The 24,780-nt window shown below is 37.6% G+C and overlaps 1 protein-coding gene across 1 annotated transcript in view; it reads left to right on the top strand.

Moving 5' to 3' along the window:
- Positions 1-8,512, top strand: part of kcnh5a (potassium voltage-gated channel, subfamily H (eag-related), member 5a) — a 97,918-nt gene extending 89,406 nt beyond the window's left edge. Inside the window, exon 11 of the mRNA XM_081378637.1 lies at positions 7,192-8,512. Coding sequence (XP_081234763.1) covers positions 7,192-8,355 — 1,164 coding nt within the window. The 3' untranslated portion in view covers positions 8,356-8,512. The remainder of the gene's footprint in view (positions 1-7,191) is intronic.
- Positions 8,513-24,780: the final 16,268 nt, after the last annotated feature.

Raw genomic sequence — 24,780 nt, 5'->3', positions numbered from 1 at the left:
AAATTGTCTGCCATTGGTTGGCCAAACAGATTGCCCCGCCCCCAAACGTATGCCATTGGTTGAGCTGCTGTTGCTGTGTGGGGCTGATGTTATCTCTGGAAATCTAGAAGAAATGCTGTGTAGATTTGTCCCTGATACTCTTACTGTGACAGTTCTCTTGAATTGCAGGCTGGACAGTTTTTGGTGTTCAGACATGCAGCAACACTACTTTAATACTACAGCTCATTAGTTTGAGTTTCTGTCCAGAAATGAACTCACAGCTGTGTTAAATAAAACAAGATTGACCCGGCATGCCTGTGCAATTATTCCAATTATGCAATCCATCTTTGTTGGAAGAGAAAAAAAAGTCACTTCACACAGGTGAAGAATGTTAGAATAATAACACTGGCTCCAGAGAGTGTAAATGAAATATTGGATTCTTCATTTAAATTCCCCATGAATGCTAAGAGATCATTATAAATCCCTAATCAGTTTCCCTCTGCAGCAGAGATGCAGGCTGTTGACACGTGTTTTTTCTTTCTTTCGGTCTCTGCTTTTATTCAGCAGATAGCTTGAGCGTTGTGATAATTGTCATTATCCAATAAGCTGCACAAAGGGAACAATTAAACCGCATACATAGCCGAGGCCAAAGAGTAAATTATTTATATTCTGGCACTCCACATAATTCACAGCTCTTTTTGTTTTTCATTTCATGGGCACATCACATCGCATCCATAAATCATACACATAATTTTCACTGCATTTTCACATTTATATATGTAATGGTATTTAATGGTGGACAGGGATAGTTTAGTTTTATTAAGCAGATTTACCCTTCACCCTTTAGAGGATGTGGGTTGTTTTAAAAGTTTTCTCAGATACACATATGGCTGTTTTAAACTTGAGATGCATTATCAGTATCATACTGGTTAAAGGCAATATTATATATTGTTTTAATTGACTGGTATCAGTTGATAATGAATATTTAATTGTCCATGCTCATTTTCCCTCTTTACCTTTAGATTACTTTTGTTGTCATCTACACATTTAAAGTTGATCTTTAAAAAAACTAATTTATAAAGCACGGTTAAATGTATTCTTTAGCAAATCTCAAAATGAATATCTATTTTTCATACTGTATATAATAATGTTATGATGCTTTTTGTGTTTTCTATTTATTTAGACAAAATAGCATTGCATTTTAATATTGACCATTATTGGACTATCAGTTATGACATAAAAAAAATAATTAACGGCTTATCAGTATTGGCCAAACTTTTAATATCAGTGCATCCCAAATTTGAACTGTTCTGAATAGTGACTAAATAGACGTTTGTCTAATTCAGAATGCAAATTAGATGTCACAACTGTTAATAGCAGTTATGTGATGATTATTGTTTCCAACAAAACATATGTAGCATCCATCACTGCTCACACCTCTGTTTCTTTTGTTGCATTCTCATTCTGCACCCTAGCACTTATTTTGTATTTGGCTACACAGCGTTCATAGCCCACTCTCACTTTTTTTTCTAGTTTACTCCATCACTCCCATCTCGTTCTGCTCGTACTAAGCGACATTTAAATAATATGAAGAGGCAGAAGGGGGCTGGATTCATTATTTACCAGAGTCCTCCTGGGAGATGAGAAGTGACATGCGCCGCAGCACTTCAGGGTGCCGAAAGACTGCACGGGGATAACTAAAGGGCACGTGACACGCTCTGTTCTATTTTTAACACTACAGACCAATGTTTGCCCGGAGGATTTTTTTTTAAGTCAGCACGGTCGCTGTTATGTTATCGCACACGACAGTGATAGTGAAAAAATGTAGCAATTTTCTATGAGTTTTGTTTTTTTTACTATAATGTGTAAGTGATATAAAGATTAGACCTCTCTACAAGTTTTACACAAAACAAAATGCTTTATTCCAGGCTGGTCTTTGAACTTGTGATGAAATCCCATTAAAACTAACAAGCCGAGTGGCCGCATGACCTCCTCAGTATGTCAGGTGAGGTGGGGCTGTACAGACCTCCCTAGGGTCCTCAGCTAGGGGGCTTGGGTGGCTAATTAGCACTCTCTAATTAAAACGTATGCGATCAAAGCTAGTGCCATGCGTATGCACACAGCCGAAAGAGAAGCGATGAGGAGGGAAGGCAGAGAGGCAGGCGGTCTATTTCTGCGAGGTGTCATGTTACTGGGTGAAAGCTCTACAACAGTGTACAGATCTGTGGTAGCATCGAGGTATTGGTGGTTTAAATGCTAAAACTTTTGATACCATTGTAATTCCTGAACCTGAATGTTGACCCACCTGGCATAACTCCAGTGTTGTTAGTTTAATTTGTGTACTACTGTCCTGCACAATACTGTCATGCCTCAGAACCATGCCAATGGCACTTGACCCTATAGCTGGCTGAAAGCATGAGAGCAATACTACATCTTTTATACTGATATGTAAATCATTAGGGCTCTCGTTGAAACAAAACCCAGCCAGTTTTACAACAGAATAGCCCCCATTCCAAAATTCCATTGAATGGTTCATTCAGTAAAAAGTTTATATCAAAGTTTATATATATATATATATATATATATATATATATATATATATATATATATATATATATATATATATATATATATATATATATATATATATACATACACATACACACATACATGCTATATCACACGTATATATATGTATGTATATACCTACATATATATGTATGCATATATACACTCACCTAAAGGATTATTAGGAACACCTGTTCAATTTCTCATTAATGCAATTATCTAATCAACCAATCACATGGCAGTTGCTTCAATGCATTTAGGGGTGTGTTCCTGGTCAAGACAATCTCCTGAACTCCAAACTGAATGTCAGAATGGGAAATAAAGGTGATTTAAGCAATTTTGAGCGTGGCATGGTTGTTGGTGCCAGGCGGGCCGGTCTGAGTATTTCACAATCTGCTCAGTTACTGGGATTTTCACGCACAACCATTTCTAGTGTTTACAAAGAATGGTGTGAAAAGGGAAAAACATCCAGTATGTGTGTCCTGTGGGCGAAACATCCAGTCCTGCGGGCGAAAATGCCTTGTTGATGCTAGAGGTCAGAGGAGAATAGGCCGACTGATTCAAGCTGATAGAAGAGCAACTTTGACTGAAATAACCAGTCGTTACAACCGAGGTATGCAGCAAAGCATTTGTGAAGCCACAACACGCACAACCTTGAGGCGGATGGGCTACATCAGCAGAAGACCCCACTGGGTACCACTCATCTCCACTACAAATAGGAAAAAGAGGCTACAATTTGCACAAGCTCACCAAAATTGGACAGTTGAAGACTGGAAAAATGTTGCCTGGTCTGATGAGTCTCGATTTCTGTTGAGACATTCAGATGGTAGAGTCAGAATTTGGCATAAACAGAATGAGAACATGGATCCATCATGCCTTGTTACCACTGTGCAGGCTGGTGGTGGTGTAATGGTGTGTGGGATGTTATCTTGGCACACTTTAGGCCCCTTAGTGCCAATTTGGCATCGTTTAAATGCCACGGCCTACCTGAGCATTGTTTCTGACCATGTCCATCCCTTTATGACCACCATGTACCCATCCTCTGATGGCTACTTCTAGCAGGATAATGCACCATGTCACAAAGCTCGAATCATTTCAAATTGGTTTCTTGAACATGACAATGAGTTCACTGTACTAAAATGGCCCCCACAGTCTCCAGATCTCAACCCAATAGAGCATCTTTGGGATGTGGTGGAACGGGAGCTTCGTGCCCTGGATGTGCATCCCACAAATCTCCATCAACTGCAAGATGCTATCCTATCAATATGGGCCAACATTTTTAAAGAATGCTTTCAGCACCTTGTTGAATCAATGCCACGTAGAATTAAGGCAGTTCTGAAGGCGAAAGGGGGTCAAACACAGTATTAGTATGGTGTTCCTAATAATCCTTTAGGTGAGTGTATACACATATTATATATATTTTTGGACCATGAGGTTGAGTAAATGTTGACTGAATTTCCATTTTTGGATGAACTATACCTTTAATGTTTTTTTGTTTATTAATAATTATATAATTAATTAATAATAATAATAAAAAAATATTATTACTAATAATAATAATAATAATAACAATATTAAATAATTTTTTTTTTTTTTAAATTAATGAAATTATACTCTAAATAAGAAACTAAAACTGCCAGTAGGTGGCGTTAAATGTCTCCATTTATTCATTCAATTCGATTTGATTCGATTCGTTCAAGCGGCTGATTCATTCAGGAGTGAAGTAAATTGTTCTCTTAATAAATGGTCAATTGAATCTTTGGTTCACCCCATTCGTTCAAAACCCAGATTCAGAAATGAGACGAACAGTTCTGCTTTGTCTTGTCTTGTATTTTCGTTAGCAAAACTGTGCAAAACAGACAATATTGTGTCTAAAATAACACAATATTAACCTCTTATTTGTTGAACAGTTGTATAAAATCAGTGTCGCATTTGCACTCGTGCTATTCAGAACAGAAAAACAACACTTGTTACTCGTGTTATATAGCATATAGCGTAATAATATCATATGATTTAAATATGAGACAAAAACTCATAGGGGTATTTTTGCCCCATATCTTGAATTTGAGGGACATTAACGGCATTTTGTAGGCTCCATCATGCAGTGAGTTTTTGCCCTGCATCATATTCATCATCAATCAACTGCATGAAATGTCAGATGACCTACATAGATCTGGGGCGGGGCAAGTGCATGAAATGTAAGTTTTTACTGTAATTAATTGATCTAAGTAACAAGTTAAATTGACAGCTCTAATCATTATTGTTATACTTTGCAGTATGACTGTATGTCACAATTTGACCTTATTTCTATAACTCTCAACTCTCAGGATAGATTGGTGTGTTAGTGAATATGACAATGTTAATGCATTTGGCCTTGGTGGAAACGATCTGCTACACATGCTGCTTCTGGTGCTGTTGTTGCTGCTGCTGCAGAGCAAGTATAGAGATTTGCTACTGCAAATACCTGCCGCTGCTGCGCAAATAGCTTACATAATATTACTCATAGCAATCTAGACAGGTGGAGCTGGGGGAGGTAGAGGATTTCAGAGGAACTCCAATAGCACACTGTAGGTCCAGCTTATAGCAAACAATGAACCAGACTATTTAAATGCTGATCAAGCAAGCTCACTGGCTGCCAATGCAACAGAGACCTATCAGCTTGTTCCATGTAGTGATGATGTGATGGCCAGCAGAATGCATTAAGGACCCATTAGTCTGTGCTATCTAGAGATTCATGACAGAACTAGGCATGTCTTGCAATTGCAACTTTCTTATAATTGTGACTTTACATCTCCCAGTTCTGACTTAACGTCCCACAATGTGACTATTTCTGAAATATGACACTTTTTCTGTCAGGACCACTATCGTCAAATACGACTGACAGTTAGCATTCAGTTTAGATTGGCAGTATGGTTCTGTTCTGGGTAAGAACTCCCCTTTGGGTAAACAGAACAGAACCAACATGGATGTATTGCAGATATCATTAATTAATTTTAATGTACAACATAATTAGAGAATTTTAGTCTGATTCAGGGGTAATCAGAATGCCAAATCCTGACTGATGAGAGGAGGAGCTGGGGATGGAGGAGGGAATTGGCTCCTGAGAAACGCAATAGCTGTTGATAATACTGAAGGAGCTTATATATGAATACAGTGATAGGCGTCGTATTCCTATAGGTAGCAGGCTTGTGCAAAATTCAGAATTTCAGAATTGGCCTCCATTCAATTCATGAATTGGAATTTGAATTGAATTTACTCCGCCCCACAGGACGTTGAATTGAATTTGAATTTGAATGACAGGAAGTGGAATTAAATTCATGGCAATTCAAAGAAATTCCACACAGTCACACAACAGAAAGAATGTGTTGAGTCTCGCATGCATTCAGTGTTAGGAAGGTTACTTTGGAAATGTTATTGCTTACTGTTATTAGTTACCCATTATAAATGTGGTTTGGATTACTTTATTTGGATAACTTTATCAATGCAAAGCAATTTCGTTTTAAGTTGATTAGTAACTAATTGAATTAAACATTTTACCTCAGTAATACAACTAAATACAATTATATTAATTTTGTAATTTAAGAACAGAAATATAATTTCACGTAGCCTAACTATTTACTCCTCAACCCTGCATACATTTTGTTCTAAAATAGATATTGATCAAATTCTTGAAATAAATTACCCCCTCAATGTTGTTTAATTAGTTTTGTTCCAATGTAATTTTCATTTCAAAGTAATCAAAGTTGTTGTAAATGCAGTTATCATTTATTCCAATGCAAAAAATTACTGAGCAACACTGTTGCATTTAATTCTCAATAGCTCCTCAAATGTTTTTTCATTGAGTCTGCACCGTTCTGGTCTGAATATCTTTCCTGCAACACTAAAGATTCTCTCAAAAGGTGCAGAGTGAAGTTGTAAGGGACTTCTGAAACTTAAAAAGTCCAGTGTTGCCCATTTAATTGTGCTTTCAAACAAATGTCCACCTCAAATTGTTTAGCAACCATTTTAAATACTTGGTTAAAGTAAAGCATTCTGGGAAATGGAATCATGTTCCATCATGTTCCACAAAATTACAATTACAGTAAATCAAACTTAATTATTTGTTCTGTGACTAGAGCTTTTAACATTCATTGCTGGGGGAAAACATATCCTTTTAATGTAATCTGTACAAGTAGTTCAAACTAATATCATTTATAATGCAATCATATCTGACATATACTGTAAAGCTTCATTGTTAAACACTTCATTTAAAATATGTATATGAATTTCTTTGAATTTTTATTGAATTGCAATTCTGCTTCCTTTAATTCAAATTCGAATTGTAATTCTAGATCCTGTTTTTGACATCAATTCAAATTCAATTCAAATTCAGGAATTGAATTGGAATTAAGGAGTCATTCTCAATTCAATTCTGAATTGTGCACAAGCCTGATAGGTAGACGTGGATCAGCTGAGAGTCAGCTGATGCGAGCTTGACTAACATGACGTGATGATTTAACCAGCATAATAATTCTTTATTCCTTCTTATGTTCATATTATCTGTAGAGCCTTTTTAGAGCTTGAATCAAGTCTTTATTTAATTCATTCAGTGCAGACAAGGACTCCAAACATACAGATTTCTTACATATCATTGTGTCTCCACAGATTGTTTTTCGCAAGATTGTCGATGTGAAGAAAGAAGAAGAGGAGAGGAGACACCAGAAAAACGAGGTGACCCTGTCTATCCCCGTGGACCATCCTGTCCGCAAACTTTTCCAAAAGTTTAAGCAGCAGAAGGAGATGCGTACGCAAGGTTCATCCCAGCATGACCTGGAGAGGAACCAATTTCAGGTGGAACATCACCTCCATCCACTGTCCCACCAGCTTCATCAGCAGCAATATCAGCCCCAGTACCAGGGCCACCATCCCCTTCAACACCAACATGTGACCACCATGCAAAATGGGACCCCTGGCTCAGGAAACGGGAACGGTGGTTCTAGCGTTGTAACAGTCTCACAAATAACCCCAATCCAGAATGCCCTAGCCTACGTTCAGACCGAGGAACCCAACAGCGATGGCCATGAGGCTATGGAGCTCAAGCCCAGCTTTGGCGTAGAGGACTCGAATTGTCTAAAAGTAACAAGTCCTGTGAGACCCAGAGGTGGAAGGGGACGAGGCTGGATGCGTTTCCATAACATTGCATCGGGATCATCTCCCATGCCTCCGCTGGAACTAGAGAAGCAGCCGCAGCAGAAGGAAGAGGAGTGGGGGGATGTGTCCCAGCCCCTGAATGTGATCTCAGACAATGGGAAGAACCAGGAAGCAGAGGGCGGGGGATCTAACGAAAGGGGTACTGGTGGAAACGGTAACAGTAGTGATGAGACTGATGAGAATACTGCCCTACACAAGACTGATTCTTGCGACAGCGGAATAACAAAGAGTGACTTGCGTATTGACCGGGTAGGTGATTCACGGAGCCCGTATGACAGGGCCTCAATAGAAAGGAGCCCATATGATCAGCCTAGTCCCGGAGTGGGTGACGTGACCCTTCGGGGGATTCAATTTCAGCCTGTCTCTGAACAGGCAGTGCTTCAAAACAGCCTGTATGAGGCAAAGCTGGAACTAAAAGAAGACATCCAGACGTTAAATAGCCGGCTAGCAGCTCTGGAGGACCAGGTGGGGGAGATTTTGAGACTTCTGTCACAGAAGAGGAAACCTTCCCCACCTCCTCAGACCTCCTCGCCAAAAACTACACATCAGTGCCAGGACATCTTTGCCCTTTCTCAGCCTGTCACTCCAGAGACAGAGGGGGACGATGGACCCCTTTGAATAGGAGAAATATATTTAGATATTGATATGCTGTTTTTATTTATCGTTTCCCTTCCTCTCACTCAGGAAGGAAAGGTGACTACTGATGATTAGGGGAAGGATCCTTGCTGTTGTAAATATATACTTGCATGTCCAGCTGGAATCTGGCCTGCCAATGAAATCTTCTCTATGGATAGTAGTTGCTTGTAAACGTATGGAATCGGTTGCATGCGGAGATGATTTTATTCTGACATTGCACACGGAATCTTCTAACCAGGTGATATTTCAGGGCATTTTCTGTTTGAGTGATGGCTTGGTGCCCCAGATTTGGGATCTTGGGTTGCTGTAAGGCAGAATCAGGCTTGGTCAATACCTCCATCGGTCATTCTTCATAGTGAAATGGCTATTAATAGCTACAGTCATTTAAAGGTATGGCTTGCCCAAAAAATAAAATTCTGCCATCATTTATTCACCCTCATGTCGCTCCAAAGCACAAAAGAAGATATTTTGAATAACATCTATTTATTTATTTTTTCATACTGTGTGACTACTTGGTACTTTCAAAGCAAATGTGTAATGATCCGTAATGAATTTACTTCCAATTAGGGGTGGGAATATTTAGGCACCTCAAAATCTGATCCGATTCCAAAATAATCTACATTTTATCGTAATTAGTTTACCAACTTTTAATCTCAAATTTTTGTGTGCATTTTTATTTAATTACTTGTATAATTTAATTTAATTACAAATTAAAAATAAAATTAAAATGTTAAGAGTTTTCAACTGACTATAGCTTCAAAACATACAAGCAAATCGTAAATAATAAAGAGGAACAATGAAACATATTATAAGCAATAAATGGTGTGCTTAAGTATTTGAATTTTTCCAATCAAGAGCAGTGATTTTTCTCTTTCTCAGCTTTACTGCTGTTTGATTATTACGGATGACATCATAGACAGCATGAGATCTAATAGGCTGCATTCACACAAATGCACAGATCTTTTTTGACATATCAGATGTTTTATCCTGCCCATTTAATTCCTTAAGATATAATTGACTGTGTTTACGTTAATTTCGTGTCATAAAAGCATTTTGAGATGCAAGTGCATTTAACCGCTTACTTGACAGTCACACACAACCGCTTTCCGCAAGCGCTCTTCACAAAGCACACGTGAGCATTTGAAAGCATACATCTGTCAGTAAGTGAGATTTGTGTATTGAATATATAGACCTATTGCATTTCAAACTATAGACTTTCAGTGTATGGACAAAAAAACACTAAGACATTTTGCAAGATTTTGTGAAAGACTGAAGAAAGAAAGTCATACAGATTTGAATACACACCAGGGTGAGTAAATTATGACAGAACTTTCGTTTTTAGGTGAACTATCCCTAATAGCTCAAATGATTGGAAGTTTATGAAATTGATTGCCTAGATGATTTCTTGGATGTGATTAAGGAGATAATCCAATAACTGAACTCACTTTTGATATGTGAAACCCATTTCATTACCACCGCTGTTTCAAATTCCATTATGTTGTGGAACGTTATGATAGATGAGAGAGAAATGACTTAGCCCAATTTTTGGGGAGCTGTTTTACATGTTTTAGAGAGATATATCTGCATGCTGGATGGATTTAGCTCTGGCATGGTAGGACTACGGACTAATTGTTTTTCCCTTATCAATTATGCAAACATACAAAGTGCAAGTCACAAAGTGGGGGGAGGGGAGGGAGGAGGAGGAGGAGGAGGGGGGGGGGGCTTGTATTTGGAAAGCATGAACACATTCAGGTCATTTGGAAATTATAAAAGCATGCACTGAATTATTTGCATGACATCAACATTGTGTTTCATATAAAAGGTCATGGGTCCCTGGTATTGTTTCCCAATAGATATCAATATAGTACCCACAATTAATTTCAGTCCAGATGCATATTTCAAAACCTTCACATTTTAATCCAGCACCCAAACTAAAGCCACACTAAACCGCCTACTAAGGTGTTGTTTTTGAAAGAACCTAATGGTTGGTCATTTGAAAGTGCTGTGGGGAACTTTCTTAATGTTATTATATCCACAGGCGATGACTCACTGCATATCAGCATAAAGGGTGCTTTAGAGGATTTATAACATAATGACTAATGCTCATTCACCTCTTATTTCCCATCAGTTCTATTGTAATGTTATTAGTCCATTCTGGTGATGTTCATACCAACACAAGGGATGTTCAGTTGTGAATGGGGTTCAAAAGAGAGACTATTAAGATTAATACTACACCAACAGGAGTGTGGTTGTATTAATTTTACTTTTATAGATAGATCTAGACTATAGATCCTTTACAATGAAAATGTTCTGTCATAAAGCAATCCACAAACAAGAAACAGTTCTTCAGTGGTACTTTCTACCCTCTAGTTATTCCCTAATTTGGTTTTGTCTTTGATAAACACATGCTCATCACTGTAAGTGCTCGGATAATAATATTAGTTCACTACTGTTGTTTAATCATCATTTCAGAGGTTATGATGTTCATGGGGACCAAAGACATTAGAACTTTTGTTCTAATAACATTGCATCAGTGTCCTGCTCAAATTCCCAATCCCATTATTACCTGTCACCAGTGGATGATGATAAAAGCCGTATTAGGTTATACTGATGTGTAAATGACATCACTGTTTTGCTACTTAAGCAAAAAAAACATTTGAAAGATGACAGGATTCAGGTAAATATAATTACTGGCTGTAGTATTTCGAAACCACATTATTTTAAATTTAGAATAATTTTAAGGGATAGTTCACAACAACAACAAAAATTCTGTCATAATTTTATCACCATTTAAACCTGTATGACTATTTCTTCAGAGGAACACAAAATGAGAAATTTCGATGTACTGGTCATTTTGACATCTTATTTGTTTTTAGGTTTATTTTTATTTTATTTTTTGCTTGGATTCCCATTCATTTAAATGTGGAAAAGATGGGCTAGTACATTCTTTTACATATAACCTTTAATCATATAAGTCATATAGGTTTTAATGATATGAGAGTGAGTAAAGGATGACAGAATTTTCATCTTTGGGTGAACTTTTTAAAGCATGAAAATAATAACAATTAAACCTTGTCTACGTCGGACTTGAGGCTGTCTACAATGGACGTGACAGAGCGAGCACTGCAAATCGATTTGTTCTTCATATCAGAAGTAGCGTACGCGGCTGGAGTGCATCAGCAATAGTATGGGGCATCAGTTTACTGTCGGGGATCTGTCGTGTTGCGTCGCGCCAAATCCAGTGTAGACAGCATCACTGATTATAATGGGTTCTATTAGCTTTTGACGCGCCACTTATGTCTGGTGTAGACATGATGTAATAATATCTTCTAATAATATCTCACACTTTGATCAGCATCATAAAACATAAAACACCCTTGATTATGTGCTTTTTTCATTCACTGGTTTCATGCTTTGAGATTTCAGTGTCCTGTGCTCCTTCATTCTGTTAGAGTTATTTTTCCTGTCATTCAGCCCAGCAGAGAGGAGCACAGACAGTGAAAGGATTATTCTTTGAGTCTCCCATGAAATTGAAGAGATGGATATAATAGATGCTAAAAGCTGTAATGGTGTGGCAGATTACGCGAGTCTCTGTAATCGAATGGAGCTGGCTCGCTGCATGAATCCCAGGGTGCCTGTACCGAGGATTACACACAGTTTTCAGAAAATTATGAGGGTATTCAACTCCACTGGGTATTGAAACTTTTTGAAGTGGGGTGGGTTTGGAATGACATGCCTGATCCTTACACATGCTGGGAGCCGATGGTGAGCACCATGTGCCTAGTGAGGCGTTGGACTCTGGGCATCTGACTGCATGCTGCATTTTTGAACTGTATAAAACTTAATGCCAATGGGAATGATATTTGCCTGCCAAAGCAGTGTTTTGCTGCGACTTTTTATGCACACACACACACACACACACACACAATGGGCAGAGGCCTGGGCACTAAATCACAAAAAACATCACAAAATACAATATTATGCTGTTCATTAAAAGACATTACATGCCAATACAGGAAGTTTTTGAGGACTATCAATACATGCTGGCCATTGCAACACAATCAGCAGATTAATAGTAGGCCTAAATTGCCATTTATCTCCAGTCTCCATAAAAGGAAAAAAAATAAAAATGTAAAACCAAAAGGTGGGATGATGTTAAAAAAAAACTAAATGAAGAAAATTCATTCAATGCATTTTTTGACCTACAATAGTTTATTTAATAACATGAATATTGATTGTCTCTCACCAAATATTAGCTACAGTGCCTTTAAAAAGGATTCATGCCATCATAAGTTTTTGTGTTGTATTGTTTTACAACATTAAACCTCACTGGCTTTTTTTTTGTACACTAATATTTTTTGTCAAATGTCTACATTGCCCATTGGTCAGAACTTCTCACAGTTGTTAAACAAAATTATTGCCCCATTCTTTCATGAATGGAGGGATATCTGCACTTTATCAAGTGCAACCCATAAATCAAAAAATGTTTTGATTGACATCTGGACTTTTGGATTTGTTCATATTAAACATTAGCTTTATACTTGAGGTCACCATTTTGCTGGAAATGGATTCATTTGTAGGTGTCTTTGCAGACTCCATCAGAATTTCTCTGTATTTTGCTGCATTCGTTTTACGCTCCACCTTCACAAACCTGCCACGGCCTTTTTGCAGAGAAGCATCCCCATGAGGGTGTGTTTCTGATCATGTGCAGTTTGGCTTACAACAAACATGCCGTTAAGTCCAGAAAGCTCAATTTTATTCTCATCAGACACTAGAACCTTCTTCCAGCTTGTTTCAGAATCTCCCACATGTCTTCTGGCAAACTGTAGACGAGATCTCATATGCAACAGTGACTTATCTTTGTCACTCCCCTATAAAGCTGTGACTAAAGCTTGTCTATTTCTTAATTACGGATTTAACTTGGAACTGTTTTTGCATCCATTTCCTGGCTTGTGCCTTTCTATTGCTTTTTGTTTGCAGAGTTGCTTGGAATATTAGTTTTTCTTCATGGTTTATGTACAGCCGCAGTTCTGACTCACCAAAACTTGGACCTTGCAGATAGAGGTATTTATAATCATCAGAGACTACACACAAGTGAGATCCATTTAACATTGACTATTTATATGGCTACAAACCAGTTGGCTGCACCAGTGATGATTTTGACAAGTTACATTAACATGAATACTTACCATTATTATATTTATAGTTATTTTAATCACTGTGTAAAGATCTGTTTTACCTTTTGAAATTAAAGTCTTTTTTGTTGTTGTTGTTGATCACTGACAAAAAGCCAAATGATTCAGTCCACCATGATTCAGTTTCAGTGCTGTACAACAATAAAACATGAAACATAGAGTGAATATATTTTATAGGCACTGTAAAGGCAAAGATTAGACATTTACTTAAAAAGAACCTCGCGTTTTTTAATTGAAAAAAGCAGCCAAGGTTATAACTAACTTTCAAACAGGATAGAAATAGGTGTCAGATAAATCATTTCAGTTCATTCACACACTTGAGGGAGGGTTAATCATCACTTTCTTTTAGGACGGCATTTTTTCAGACCTCAGCAGAATTTCATTGCTCTCATCTGTTCTCATAGCTGAAGTGCTGCCCAGGCTCCTCTTACCCTTTTGGAAGCAGTGACCACTGAGTTTATTATTAAGCTCCTTTTCCACTGTAAATGAGACTGCCTTTTTATCAGTGTAAAAATATTGTTATGATAATATTTCTGAGGGAGGTGGGGGAAAGTGTTTATTTTTACCACACTGGCATGAATATTAATAATTTGTTATATACAGTGTAGTACACTGATGTTATAAAATAAAAAATAAAATAATTGTGCTAATTTACTCATCTTGTCATTTTTTTTCAATGTCATTGCATTACACACTGTTTTAAAATTGTCCACTATGTCTATATTGTCCTGTTTCAATTATTCAGTTAGTCTCTATAATCTCAAATGTAAAAAAAAAAAAAAAGCACTGAATGATCTGACACACTGACCCAACTCCAACAGAACCTCCACAAGTTGTGATACAGTGCAGCTGTTTCCTTGACAACTTCGACCTTAATCTCTGTGGAAATGTTTTACCTTGCCAACAGTGTTGACCTGAGGACTTTTAAATCTATTTTCTATAATCAGATCCCTCAAGATGGACTGGAGAGTTACTCTGTAAATCGAGGTCATTCGCTGAAACCATTCAGGCAAATTTCACCAATATCAAATGCGGAATGACTAGAGTTGAATAATAAGCCATCCTGACACTATACCGGGGTAAGTAAGTATTGTAAGGAGAGTGCAAGTACACAATTCAAATCTGCTACATTGATGAACACACTGACGTTTATGGATTGATTTCAACTTTTTCTCTTTATATGATTTAAGTGTAAGTTGTGATACACATATTAGTCATAGGTACAATTTTATACATTTTTAATATTTTTTTTAATAAATATTAGCCTATATATGTATTTAATATTCTATGGCATTTTAAAAGGTTGAAAAGTGAAAAAGGATACTCTATGCTCCATCAGACAAACTGTGATGCTGCTTCATGTGTGTCAAGCCAAATGGTTGAGAAGTCATTTAGTGAGGCATTTGTCATAATAATTTGACAGTGCTTAGTTTACATGATATGTGTACTTGTTGTAGGAGGGAGAAAATTTCATCAAGGTTTTGTATGTTACAATTATGTTGCATCATGATTCCAGCATTGTTAAAGGGGATTCTGAATGCTCTACCTAACTGTTTTACATTTTGGCCCAGAGATGCACAATACCAACCCAGTCTCGTGAGAAGACTAATAGAAAAATGTTTGATTTTGAGGGGGGGGGGGGGGTTAATAACTTAACCCTTATTGGAGTTTATGCATATTGTACATATTCATACAAATTAGCAAACAAAAAACAGTTTTGAAATGCCATGAGACCGTGTTGACAATACTGTAAAAATAACTGCCGCTTATCCAACTATCAGATATACTCTGTGTTCACATAATATTTTATGGTCAATTTATTTGATATCTCCAAACACCACAAGAAAACTCCATTTTAAATGGCAAAATAAAACATGCACTATTTGTGCAACAAAGCTATACTTAGCATGAAGCCTTCCTGAAGAGTTGAGGCTACCACCCACACAATTCTCTTCGCTTCATATAATTGTGTGAAAATAATATCAGCAAAAGACGTGCGTTTTGATATTTGATTCTTTTTCTTTCTTTTTTTTTTCTTTCTGGGACAAGCTATTTCTCAGAATACCAGAGTATCTGAATATCTGTCAGTGTGTTTCAACACTGTGATGTCTCGCCAAAAAACACCATATTTGCAAGAAGACACAAGGCTTCTCTAAATACTTACTGGACTAAAATCAAAGTCTGCCTGCCAGCTTTCCAGGGGCTGTCGGCCAATGTTGTATTTTAATCTAATTAGTACATCAAACATTCAATACATTTTTACAACATTTGGTCATGTTTCTCAAGTCAACATATTGCTGTTGATAACATACACTGTACAAAAAAAATGTAAATAAAGCAAAAACTGTTAGTGTGTTTTACAAGAAAATACTATTTCAGTCTTTCTGATTTAAAATTTCACATTTAATTCAGTTTGTTACTTGACAATTCTTTGTGAAATTTACTTGAAATTTCTGAGTGAAAAATTCTATTGATTTATTTAACCCTTGCTTAAAGCTTAAAAACGTAGGCTCACATCAGGTCCGCATCATCACACACATGAACTGCATCAGCCAATAGTGAGCCTACGTTCTGACATACAACACAGACGCTGTTACACTACGTGAACTCACCAGAGGCCCACACAGAAGAAAATGAATAGTTGATTTTTTTTTTTTTTTTTTCGCACAAAAAGTATTCTCGTCGCTTGATAAACTTATGGTTGAGCCACTGTAGTCACTTGGACTATTTTAAACATTGTCTTTACTAACTTTTCTGGGCCGGCAAGTTTCAATAACATAGAAGCCTATGGAGGAGTGAGACAGCTCTCAGATTTCATCAAAAATATCTTAATTTGTGTTCCGAAGATGAACGAAAGTCTTACGGGGTTGGACCAACATGAGGGTGAGTAATTACTGACAGAATTTTCATTTTTGGGTGAACTAACCCTTTAAATGCAAGAATGTTTCCCCAATCATTATTACATATTCGGGTCTTTAGCGACCCGGATATACCTAACACGGATTAAGCTCTACCTGTCATGATAATATAAAACTCTTCTGATATTAAAGTAACAATTACAGAAAAATTAAATAAAGCATTTGTTACCTTTTGGAGATTGGAAGGGTTCAGTTTGAGCAGATGTTTTATACCATCATCACTGTCCTCGTCAAAGCTCATTTCCCAGAAGTACATTCAGCATCAGGCTCATGTTCGCCATATATTCTCAAAACTATCATTTTCAACATCTTCAAAATCAATATTTTGATTACTTGCTTTTGCTTGTAAATCGCTGAGCCATTTCAAGTTTTGCTGATGATACTTCCTTTTTCTGTGAAACGTCACTTGATCATTGTGTATCAGACATTGCCACCTTGAGGAATAAATGTGAATTGCACTTATTCAGTCATCAAAGATTCAATTATTGTTGCGCAGATAAAAGATACTTTGTTACACAACTCGGGTCATTAACGATCCTATACATTTTTTACAAAAAATGAATGGGAAAACAGGTATTCTTTTATAATGTTATTGTTTATAATGAATTGATTGAGGAATACTAAGAAGGTTGATGTTTAACTTTAAAAATTGTACAATAACAACTCGCTTTATTAATTAGGTAGTCATGACTGAAGTAACTTTGTTGCACATCTCACCATATTATTTCAACAATATAGAGTTGCCGTTTATGCCATCAATTTACATTACATCTGAGGAATACTTAGCTAGTTTTGTTCTCCGTTGCTTTGCTTTTTGCTTACCAATGTTTTATTCAATTGTTGGTCCCTCCAGGGTACTAGAGCACATTGGTACATCATGGATTAGTTAGACTGTTCCCCTACAAGTGAACTTAATTTCTCATTTGATGCTTAAGATGAGGATGAGTTGTCAATCGCAGCATCGGAGGGTGAGTTTTTGCCTTCAGTTGCACAGACTGAGTCTAACGCTTAGATGGCTGCTGTGCTTGCCCGGGCTGCCATGAATATTAGGCTCAAGTGGTCCCCTCCACCCTGCACTAAGTTTTTGTGATCAGCTGATTTGTTTCTAGGGTTGGATCACCACACAGCCATATTCCGCCCCTGTACCTTTCTTCTCAGAGGTACACGAGAAACTTACAAAATCACAGAAGGCATCTTTTACCTGCTTTGCAGGTTCTTCCATCCTCACTACCCTCGACTGTGGGGCTGCAGGACCCAGCCCTCATGCAGAAACTGCGCTCAGTGACCAATTTCGCACTATGGGCATCGAAGGTCACAGCACAGACAATTGGTTGGGCGGTGTCCACCTTGGTGGTTCAGGAGCATTACCTATGACTCAACCAAGCAGAGATGAAGGATGCCGAGAAAGGACGCTTTCTTAATGCCCCATCTTCCAAGGGGGTCTATATGGACACTTTGGAGGACTTTTAGTTCTTGACGGTGAAGAAACAGACGGAGGCTATAAAATATCATGATGCGACTCAGCCACCAGCTTAAAAAGTAGGCCACCAAGGTCCCACACTATAAATACTGCACCAGCTATTTACAGTCGGGTAAATGCAATGTGATACGAGGACGTGCAGCTTCCTCAGCCATCACAGACCAATCCTATCACAGGCTCTCGGAGCAAGGTATGTGTCTCAATGCCTTATGGCCACTAGATCAGGATGCAAAGCTTCCTACATGGCAACACCTGCTCCACCTCGGTATGTTGAAAACTGTTGTGCCCTTGGTGCCCCTCGGGGAGAGCTTGGATGCACGGTTAGCACTTCCAAATCATTTAGCTGGCTCATCAAAATAATTCAACTACTCGATTCAGTTCGCCAGGTGCCTGCCCAGGTTCTACAGCATCCTGAAGTCACTGATGTGCTTTTCGCGATGAGTGAAACTTTGAGGAGAGTGGAGACTCCATCACCAGACAGTCCAGCTGATCTGAGCACACAGTCCTCGTGACAACCCCTCCTTGGCAAATTCTCCTGTGGAAGGATCTCCTTTCTCAGGGGCAGGGCACAATCTGACAATCGACCCTAGACCTCTGGAACCCCCTCCAAATAAGATCATGATGGTACAGTTCAATTTCCTCTGGAAAAGCACAAGTTTGGAGGCTGAAGCCCTGCCTTTCCCTTTGTTTGCTGACATATGGAATGTGGCCGTTCACTCCATGGACCAGAGGAATCTAGGACTAAGGGTGGGTTAAAAACAGTAAAGAGGAATATAAGTGTGCACCCTTCTGTACATTCAAGATTTGAACAAACTTTGAACTTGTTAGCTTGTCTTGTGTTTTTCTTATAATAAGGAGATTTAAATAAATTAACAAAACCATATTAAATTAAACTTCAAAATAACCAGTTTAAACCATGGTAGAGGCCTAATATGATCCCTCTTGGGACCTCACCTTGGTGCTGCTGGCCATGCAAAGAGCTCCGCTTCGAGACAGTCGTGCTTAGCACCCTCTCTTTGAAGTAGGCCCTCCTGACTGTGCTCACCTCCATTAAGACCTACAAGTGCTCTCTGGTAGCAAAGTGTGCCTTGAGTCTGGCCCGACACATTCTCACTTTGTCCTGAGACTTTGGCCCGGCTATGTGTCCAAAGTTCCCACTACCCCTTTTAGGGATCAAGTGGGGAACTTGCAAGCACTCCTTTGTGTCGAGGCAGACCCAGCCTTATCCTTGCTGTGTCCAGTGCGCACCTGGCACATTTATTTGCTCTTTGTCTTTTTCAGTGGACAGCAGAAGGGGAAGGCTGTCTCCAAACAGAGGATCATCCACTGGATTGTGAATGACATTTCATGGCATACCAATCCCAGGGTTTGCCGTGCCTCCTGGGAGTGAGAGCACTCCATTAGATCTCCGGGTTGAGCTGGTTATTGGGTACACACAGGCACATTTTTGGCAACTGGTAGGGTGTATAGCTTGCACAAAGCCTTTCCCCTCCCTGAGGTGTAATTTCCCGTGTCCAGCAAACCGTGGACGTCCTTCTATTCTCCAGCACCCACACGAATTCGGAATTCACTGTCAGGTCCATTACTCTGGGTATGCCCCTTTTCAGGTGAGCCCTTGCACTTGGGCTAAGTGCTCCATATATGCTGATTTCCTGACATTAATCCCACATAATATATTCTTCACTGTTCGGTTTCCCTGAGGGTAAACCCTGTGTCATCCCCTGGGCAGAGCCTCGCTTTGCTACCAGTCTGTAGAGTTTCTCCCTTCTCAGGCAGAATCCACCACACAGACTTCTTTCCATGTTTGATATTTCCTGTTCAGTAAGTCGATGTGATGTATTCTCCACATGCTAACGATGTGGTCTTCGTAGTGTCCGTTTTATTTCATAGGAAAAAGAAAAATTTCCAGCGCAAACTCCTGGTCTGCACAGCTGTAAGTTCTTATTCTTTATTCAAAACATAAGAGAACGTCAGATAATGAATGTCTTGGTTACTGTAACTATGCACTGAAATGGCCAGAACACTGTCTCGGCTCCTCAGCACAAACCTGAATGAATGGAGCAAGACACCTTCTAACTGTACAATATATGTTCACCTTGAGGTTTTTTAGCACTAACTAGTTTTTTTTTTTTTTTATACTGCCAAGGCCATTTGTTTTACAGTTGAAAAATAATCTAATGAGACAGAACAACAAGGATGAAACATTCTAGTGCGCATGAGTCGATCACCTTTGTTTGCGCACAAAATCAAATGTAATAACCTTTAAAAGGCTGTGTCTTTGGCTGCACACATATGCTAAGCATGCATTCACATCAAAACTGAAGTATACTTTGCTTAGCAATGCTTTTGGGAAACACACCCCTGGACGAATGCTTAGACAAACATACCAGTGTAAGCTAATGGCTTTCTTACTTTCAGTACCTGTAGATGCCCCAGTGACACCACATCAGACTGATTTACAGAGATAATGAGCACAACATGTACATATGGGGACTCTATACACTCGTAATGCATATGCTAAAGATACCGCACTTCCTTTTCAGTGCCACAGCAGAATACCCGATCCCTTGGGTCAATCTTAACGATGGCAGTCTGCAAGCGTTTACTGTTAGACAGCTCCTCTTCAGTGCTTTGTGAGAAGAGAAGTTACATTCGTATCAGCTCTGAAAATCACATGTCTGTGTAAACCCTGATGTGACGTGCTAAAAGTAATTTAGTTATCAGACAAGGAGCATACAGTATATTATGTGATTTGAAAATGCAATTTTTAATGAGCTGGACTATCTCAAAAAGGTACGTTTTAGAAAAGTAGCTTTTCTATTGATTGACCACTTTTTCCAGCATTGCCACACACACAAAAAAATGGCTTTTGTTGAAGTTAAACTATTAAGTAAAACAACAATAACATGTTGGCACGTTGTTTTGATAGTTATGAGGTGAAGACTTATTCTTATAATTACCTTCATCTGAGAAAGGTGGAAGTATAAAGCCAGTGACTGAGTGTTCATACTCAGAACTATAAATGGTATTACCACAGACCTGAACCATGGCAATCATTCTTGATAGGACCACTGCGTCTCCATGGAAACGGTAGCCAAGTCCTGTGCCACTAGCACTCAACCTTATAAGACAAGAAAACTGATTGAGATTTAACTTACCAGATGTATTACTGTAGATATGGAACAATTTATCTATACATTTTGAATTTATTTTATGAATAAAATATTTTAATGTAATATATTTGATAATGTATTCTGATGAAGGCAAAGCTTAATTTTTTTTTGCAACCATTAATCCAGTCTTCAGTGTCACATGATACTTCAGAAATCATTCTAATACGCTGATTTGCTTACAAGAAACATTTATTATTATCATTAATGTTAAAAACAGTTGTGTTGTTAATTATTTTTGTGGAATGATTTTCCCCCCAGTATTCTTCGACGAATAGAAAGTTCAAAAGAACAGTATTTATTTGACATAGAAATCTATTGTAACATTAAAATGTCTTTACTGAAAAAAAAATCTTACTGAACTCAAACTTTTGAATGGAAGTTTACAATATTTATTATTTAATATTCAGCCCCCTATAAACATATTTCAAAATTTAAAGAACATACATAAATATAATTTTGACATTAACTCTTCCATAAAAATTAACATTCTCAAATGATAGATAAAAATAGATTGGTGACAACTGGCTACTTAAACACAACACAGAGCTTTATATATGGTTGGTATCTCTTGGAGAACTGTTAATGATTGAAGTTTTCTGTCTTTTACTAAAAATGCCCCATAACAGCCATTACAAAATATACTATTAATTTTCAGAGGATACTTAGAAGATTAATTAAAGCCCTATTTCTAATATTAGCCTATGTTAGCATTTCTTGTCTTGTGAATAACAGATGTCAGATGCCTGTTTTAAACCAGCACTCATTATTGTTTATGGGTTTCAGCTATCATCTTGTCTTCTGAAAGTCCGTGTCATTGTCACTTTGTGAAACCAATGAGGATGGTGCTGGTGGTGTACTTCACTTGTATAACACAGTCTCATACTGTGAAGGCCTGGTGTGACTTGGCACTGTACAGTCTTATGTAAGAAGAATGACATCTGAAGCATACAACCATCCAAAACACACCAGCACAAAAAAACATTACCATCTAATAGTCACTTTTGCACAAGTGTGAAATGCAAAAGATTTTTCATCATGAAATGCACCATATCACTCTCAGAAAAAAAGGTACGAAAGCTGTCACTGGGGCTGTACCTTTTTAAAAGGTACATTTTTGTACCTAAAGGGTGCATATTGGTACCTTAATGGTACATATTAGTACCTAAAAGGGACAAATTAGTACCTAAAAGGAACAAAAGTGTACCTTTTGAAAAGGTACAGCCCAAGTGACAGCTTTCGTACCTTTTTTTTCTGAGAGTGATCAGTGTGTGTGTGTGTGTGTGTGTGTGTGTGTGTGTGTGTGTGTTATCCAGGTAAACCATAGACACTACAAAACCCTACAAGCAAATGTCCCCATAAATATAGCAAAACTTGAAATTTTTTACCTTTTTTTTTTGTATGAGGAAAACAGCATATAAATCATAGTAAATTATGTTTTTTTTTGAAAATGTAAAAATGTTTTCTGTGAGGGTTTTGTTTAGGGTTAGGGCAAATAATATACAGATTTCACCAGGTGTTTGTTTTATATATTGGTTTTGCCACAGAACATGAACATATATCACTCTGTTTCTTGGGATAAATGCATTGTAAAGCATTGTTTCCCTTCTTATCTCCATGTAATTCATTCTTCATAAGAAACACGGAAGACATGAATTTAATATGTGAGCATCTAAGTATCTCTATAGTACTCTTTTTTTACTCTCTATAGTGCCCTTTAGTGAGGTTTTCTTTTCTTTTAAAGGGACGCTGCCATCGCTCAGCACAGCCAAACATGCGTTCTGCATTGTCACAGAGTTTCCATGTGACGCTTTCTGGTTGCATAACACAGGAGTTTTCTTTTTATAAAATACATATTTTTTAAGTTATATGTGATTGAGTTGTAACTATATGTAGCTGTCAATATAGTTAAAGGTATAGCGGAGGATTTTTTATTTCCGGTGGATCACCTATACCATTGGTCCTCCTAATTGTCAATCATTCTGGTGAATCAATCAAACTTTTCAAAAAGTGGAGAGGGCGGGTCTTATCTAAAATTCGGATCCTCCGCTATACCTTTAAATAATCACAATTAATCTCATGTCTTTGGCAAACAGAATGATTATCAAATAATAATCAGAATACTATCAAATTTGAAAAATTTATTAAAAAATAATAGCTTAAAATGTATTTAATTGATATCTTATGTTAACACATTTGACAGCCCCAAAAACTGTCCCCTTAAATGTTTCATGAACACCCAAGCACCTCCTTGAGGGTCCCTAGAACCAGTTTGAAGACCACTGGCATAACAGAAATCAAATATTTATGGATTTAACAGAATATTAATATAATTTTTCAAGCAAACATACTGTTCATTAACTTCAAAGTCCATTTAAAACCAGGTAGGTATGTTATCATGGGTATTAAGTGCAGTTAAAACTTTTTATAGTCTTTTTTGAAAAAAAATAATAATAATCTTCTCATACAGTATAGGCCACTTGAATGCCTTTACCTGCAAGACTAATTTTATTATGCCCGGAAGGAAATATGGGATCTCTTGAGGACAGCCTTCGCAGCTTGACTTCTGACAAGCTAGAGGAAGAATTCATCCCTCTATACTTCTAAAGCCACTCGAGCATGTCTTGTCTTTTTTTAGTGTTGAGATACGTAGGAAATCTGGAGGTGATCTGGAGGGGAATGTGAAATTGTGAGATACAGATAAGTAGACATTGGCAGATGAGGCATGGTGGGTCTGCTGTTTCATTTTCATTCCTGTGGGCTGTTACCTTCCCTGCCTTATTACCCTCTGGGCAGAAAAAAAAATTCCAATAATAAGCCCTCCGCCAGCACACAGAGAAGCTTCTTTAGCAGAAGAGCTGAATTTATCCATGCAGGTATTTTTTTATACAGTACGATGGTGGATGTGTCACTGTGCTGCTTGATATATTAAGAACAACAATTCTACATGGTTCTCTATACTGAAGAAAAGAAGTATGACTTGAATCTGAAGGAACACAGACAGAATGTATTTCTCATCTTCTGTTGTAAAGGTCTGTCAGTGACTGAAAAAAAAAAAACTGGGAAAGTGGGTGTCAGGGTGGCTAATGTTAAAAAAGGAACGGCTTTGAAAAGAATCATTTAAGAAATATCAAATGAGAATACTGCTGTTCAAAAAAAAAATGGTTGTGAGTGTGATTTTATAGGCTACATCAGTACAATTTAAAATGTAAAAATAAAAATGACTTACAAAAGTTGACAGTGGTTCTCAACCTTTTTTGACTGCAAGCCCCCCATTGTCCATAACAATAAATTAAAGCCCTAGAATTTTATTATACATGACTTTTACATGCCAGGCCTATTAATCACACATTTAATTGTAAGCTATTGTCAGGATTGTTTTGTTTAGTTGTCTTTTCGTTCCTATGTGTTTGCTTCTTGTGCTTCAGTTCAGTTTAGCCTTGATTGTATCCTAGTTTGTCTCCTTTGTTACTGATTACGTTCAGCTGTCGATCATTAGTTCCCTTGTATACCTCTGTGTATAAGTACTCCCTCACTGTAAGCAATTGCTGTAAATTTACAGCCAATTTCCAACACTAAAATACTGTTTTCATGTTAAACAGTTTAGTACTGTAGTTAGCAATGCATTGTGGGTTGCTTAACTT

The sequence above is a fragment of the Scardinius erythrophthalmus genome, assembly GCF_964197995.2.
Source record: "Scardinius erythrophthalmus genome assembly, chromosome: 11".
Lineage (NCBI taxonomy): Eukaryota > Metazoa > Chordata > Actinopteri > Cypriniformes > Leuciscidae > Scardinius > Scardinius erythrophthalmus.
The sequence above is the reverse complement of the archived record's forward strand: the minus strand, read 5'-3'. Positions and strand labels throughout refer to the sequence as shown.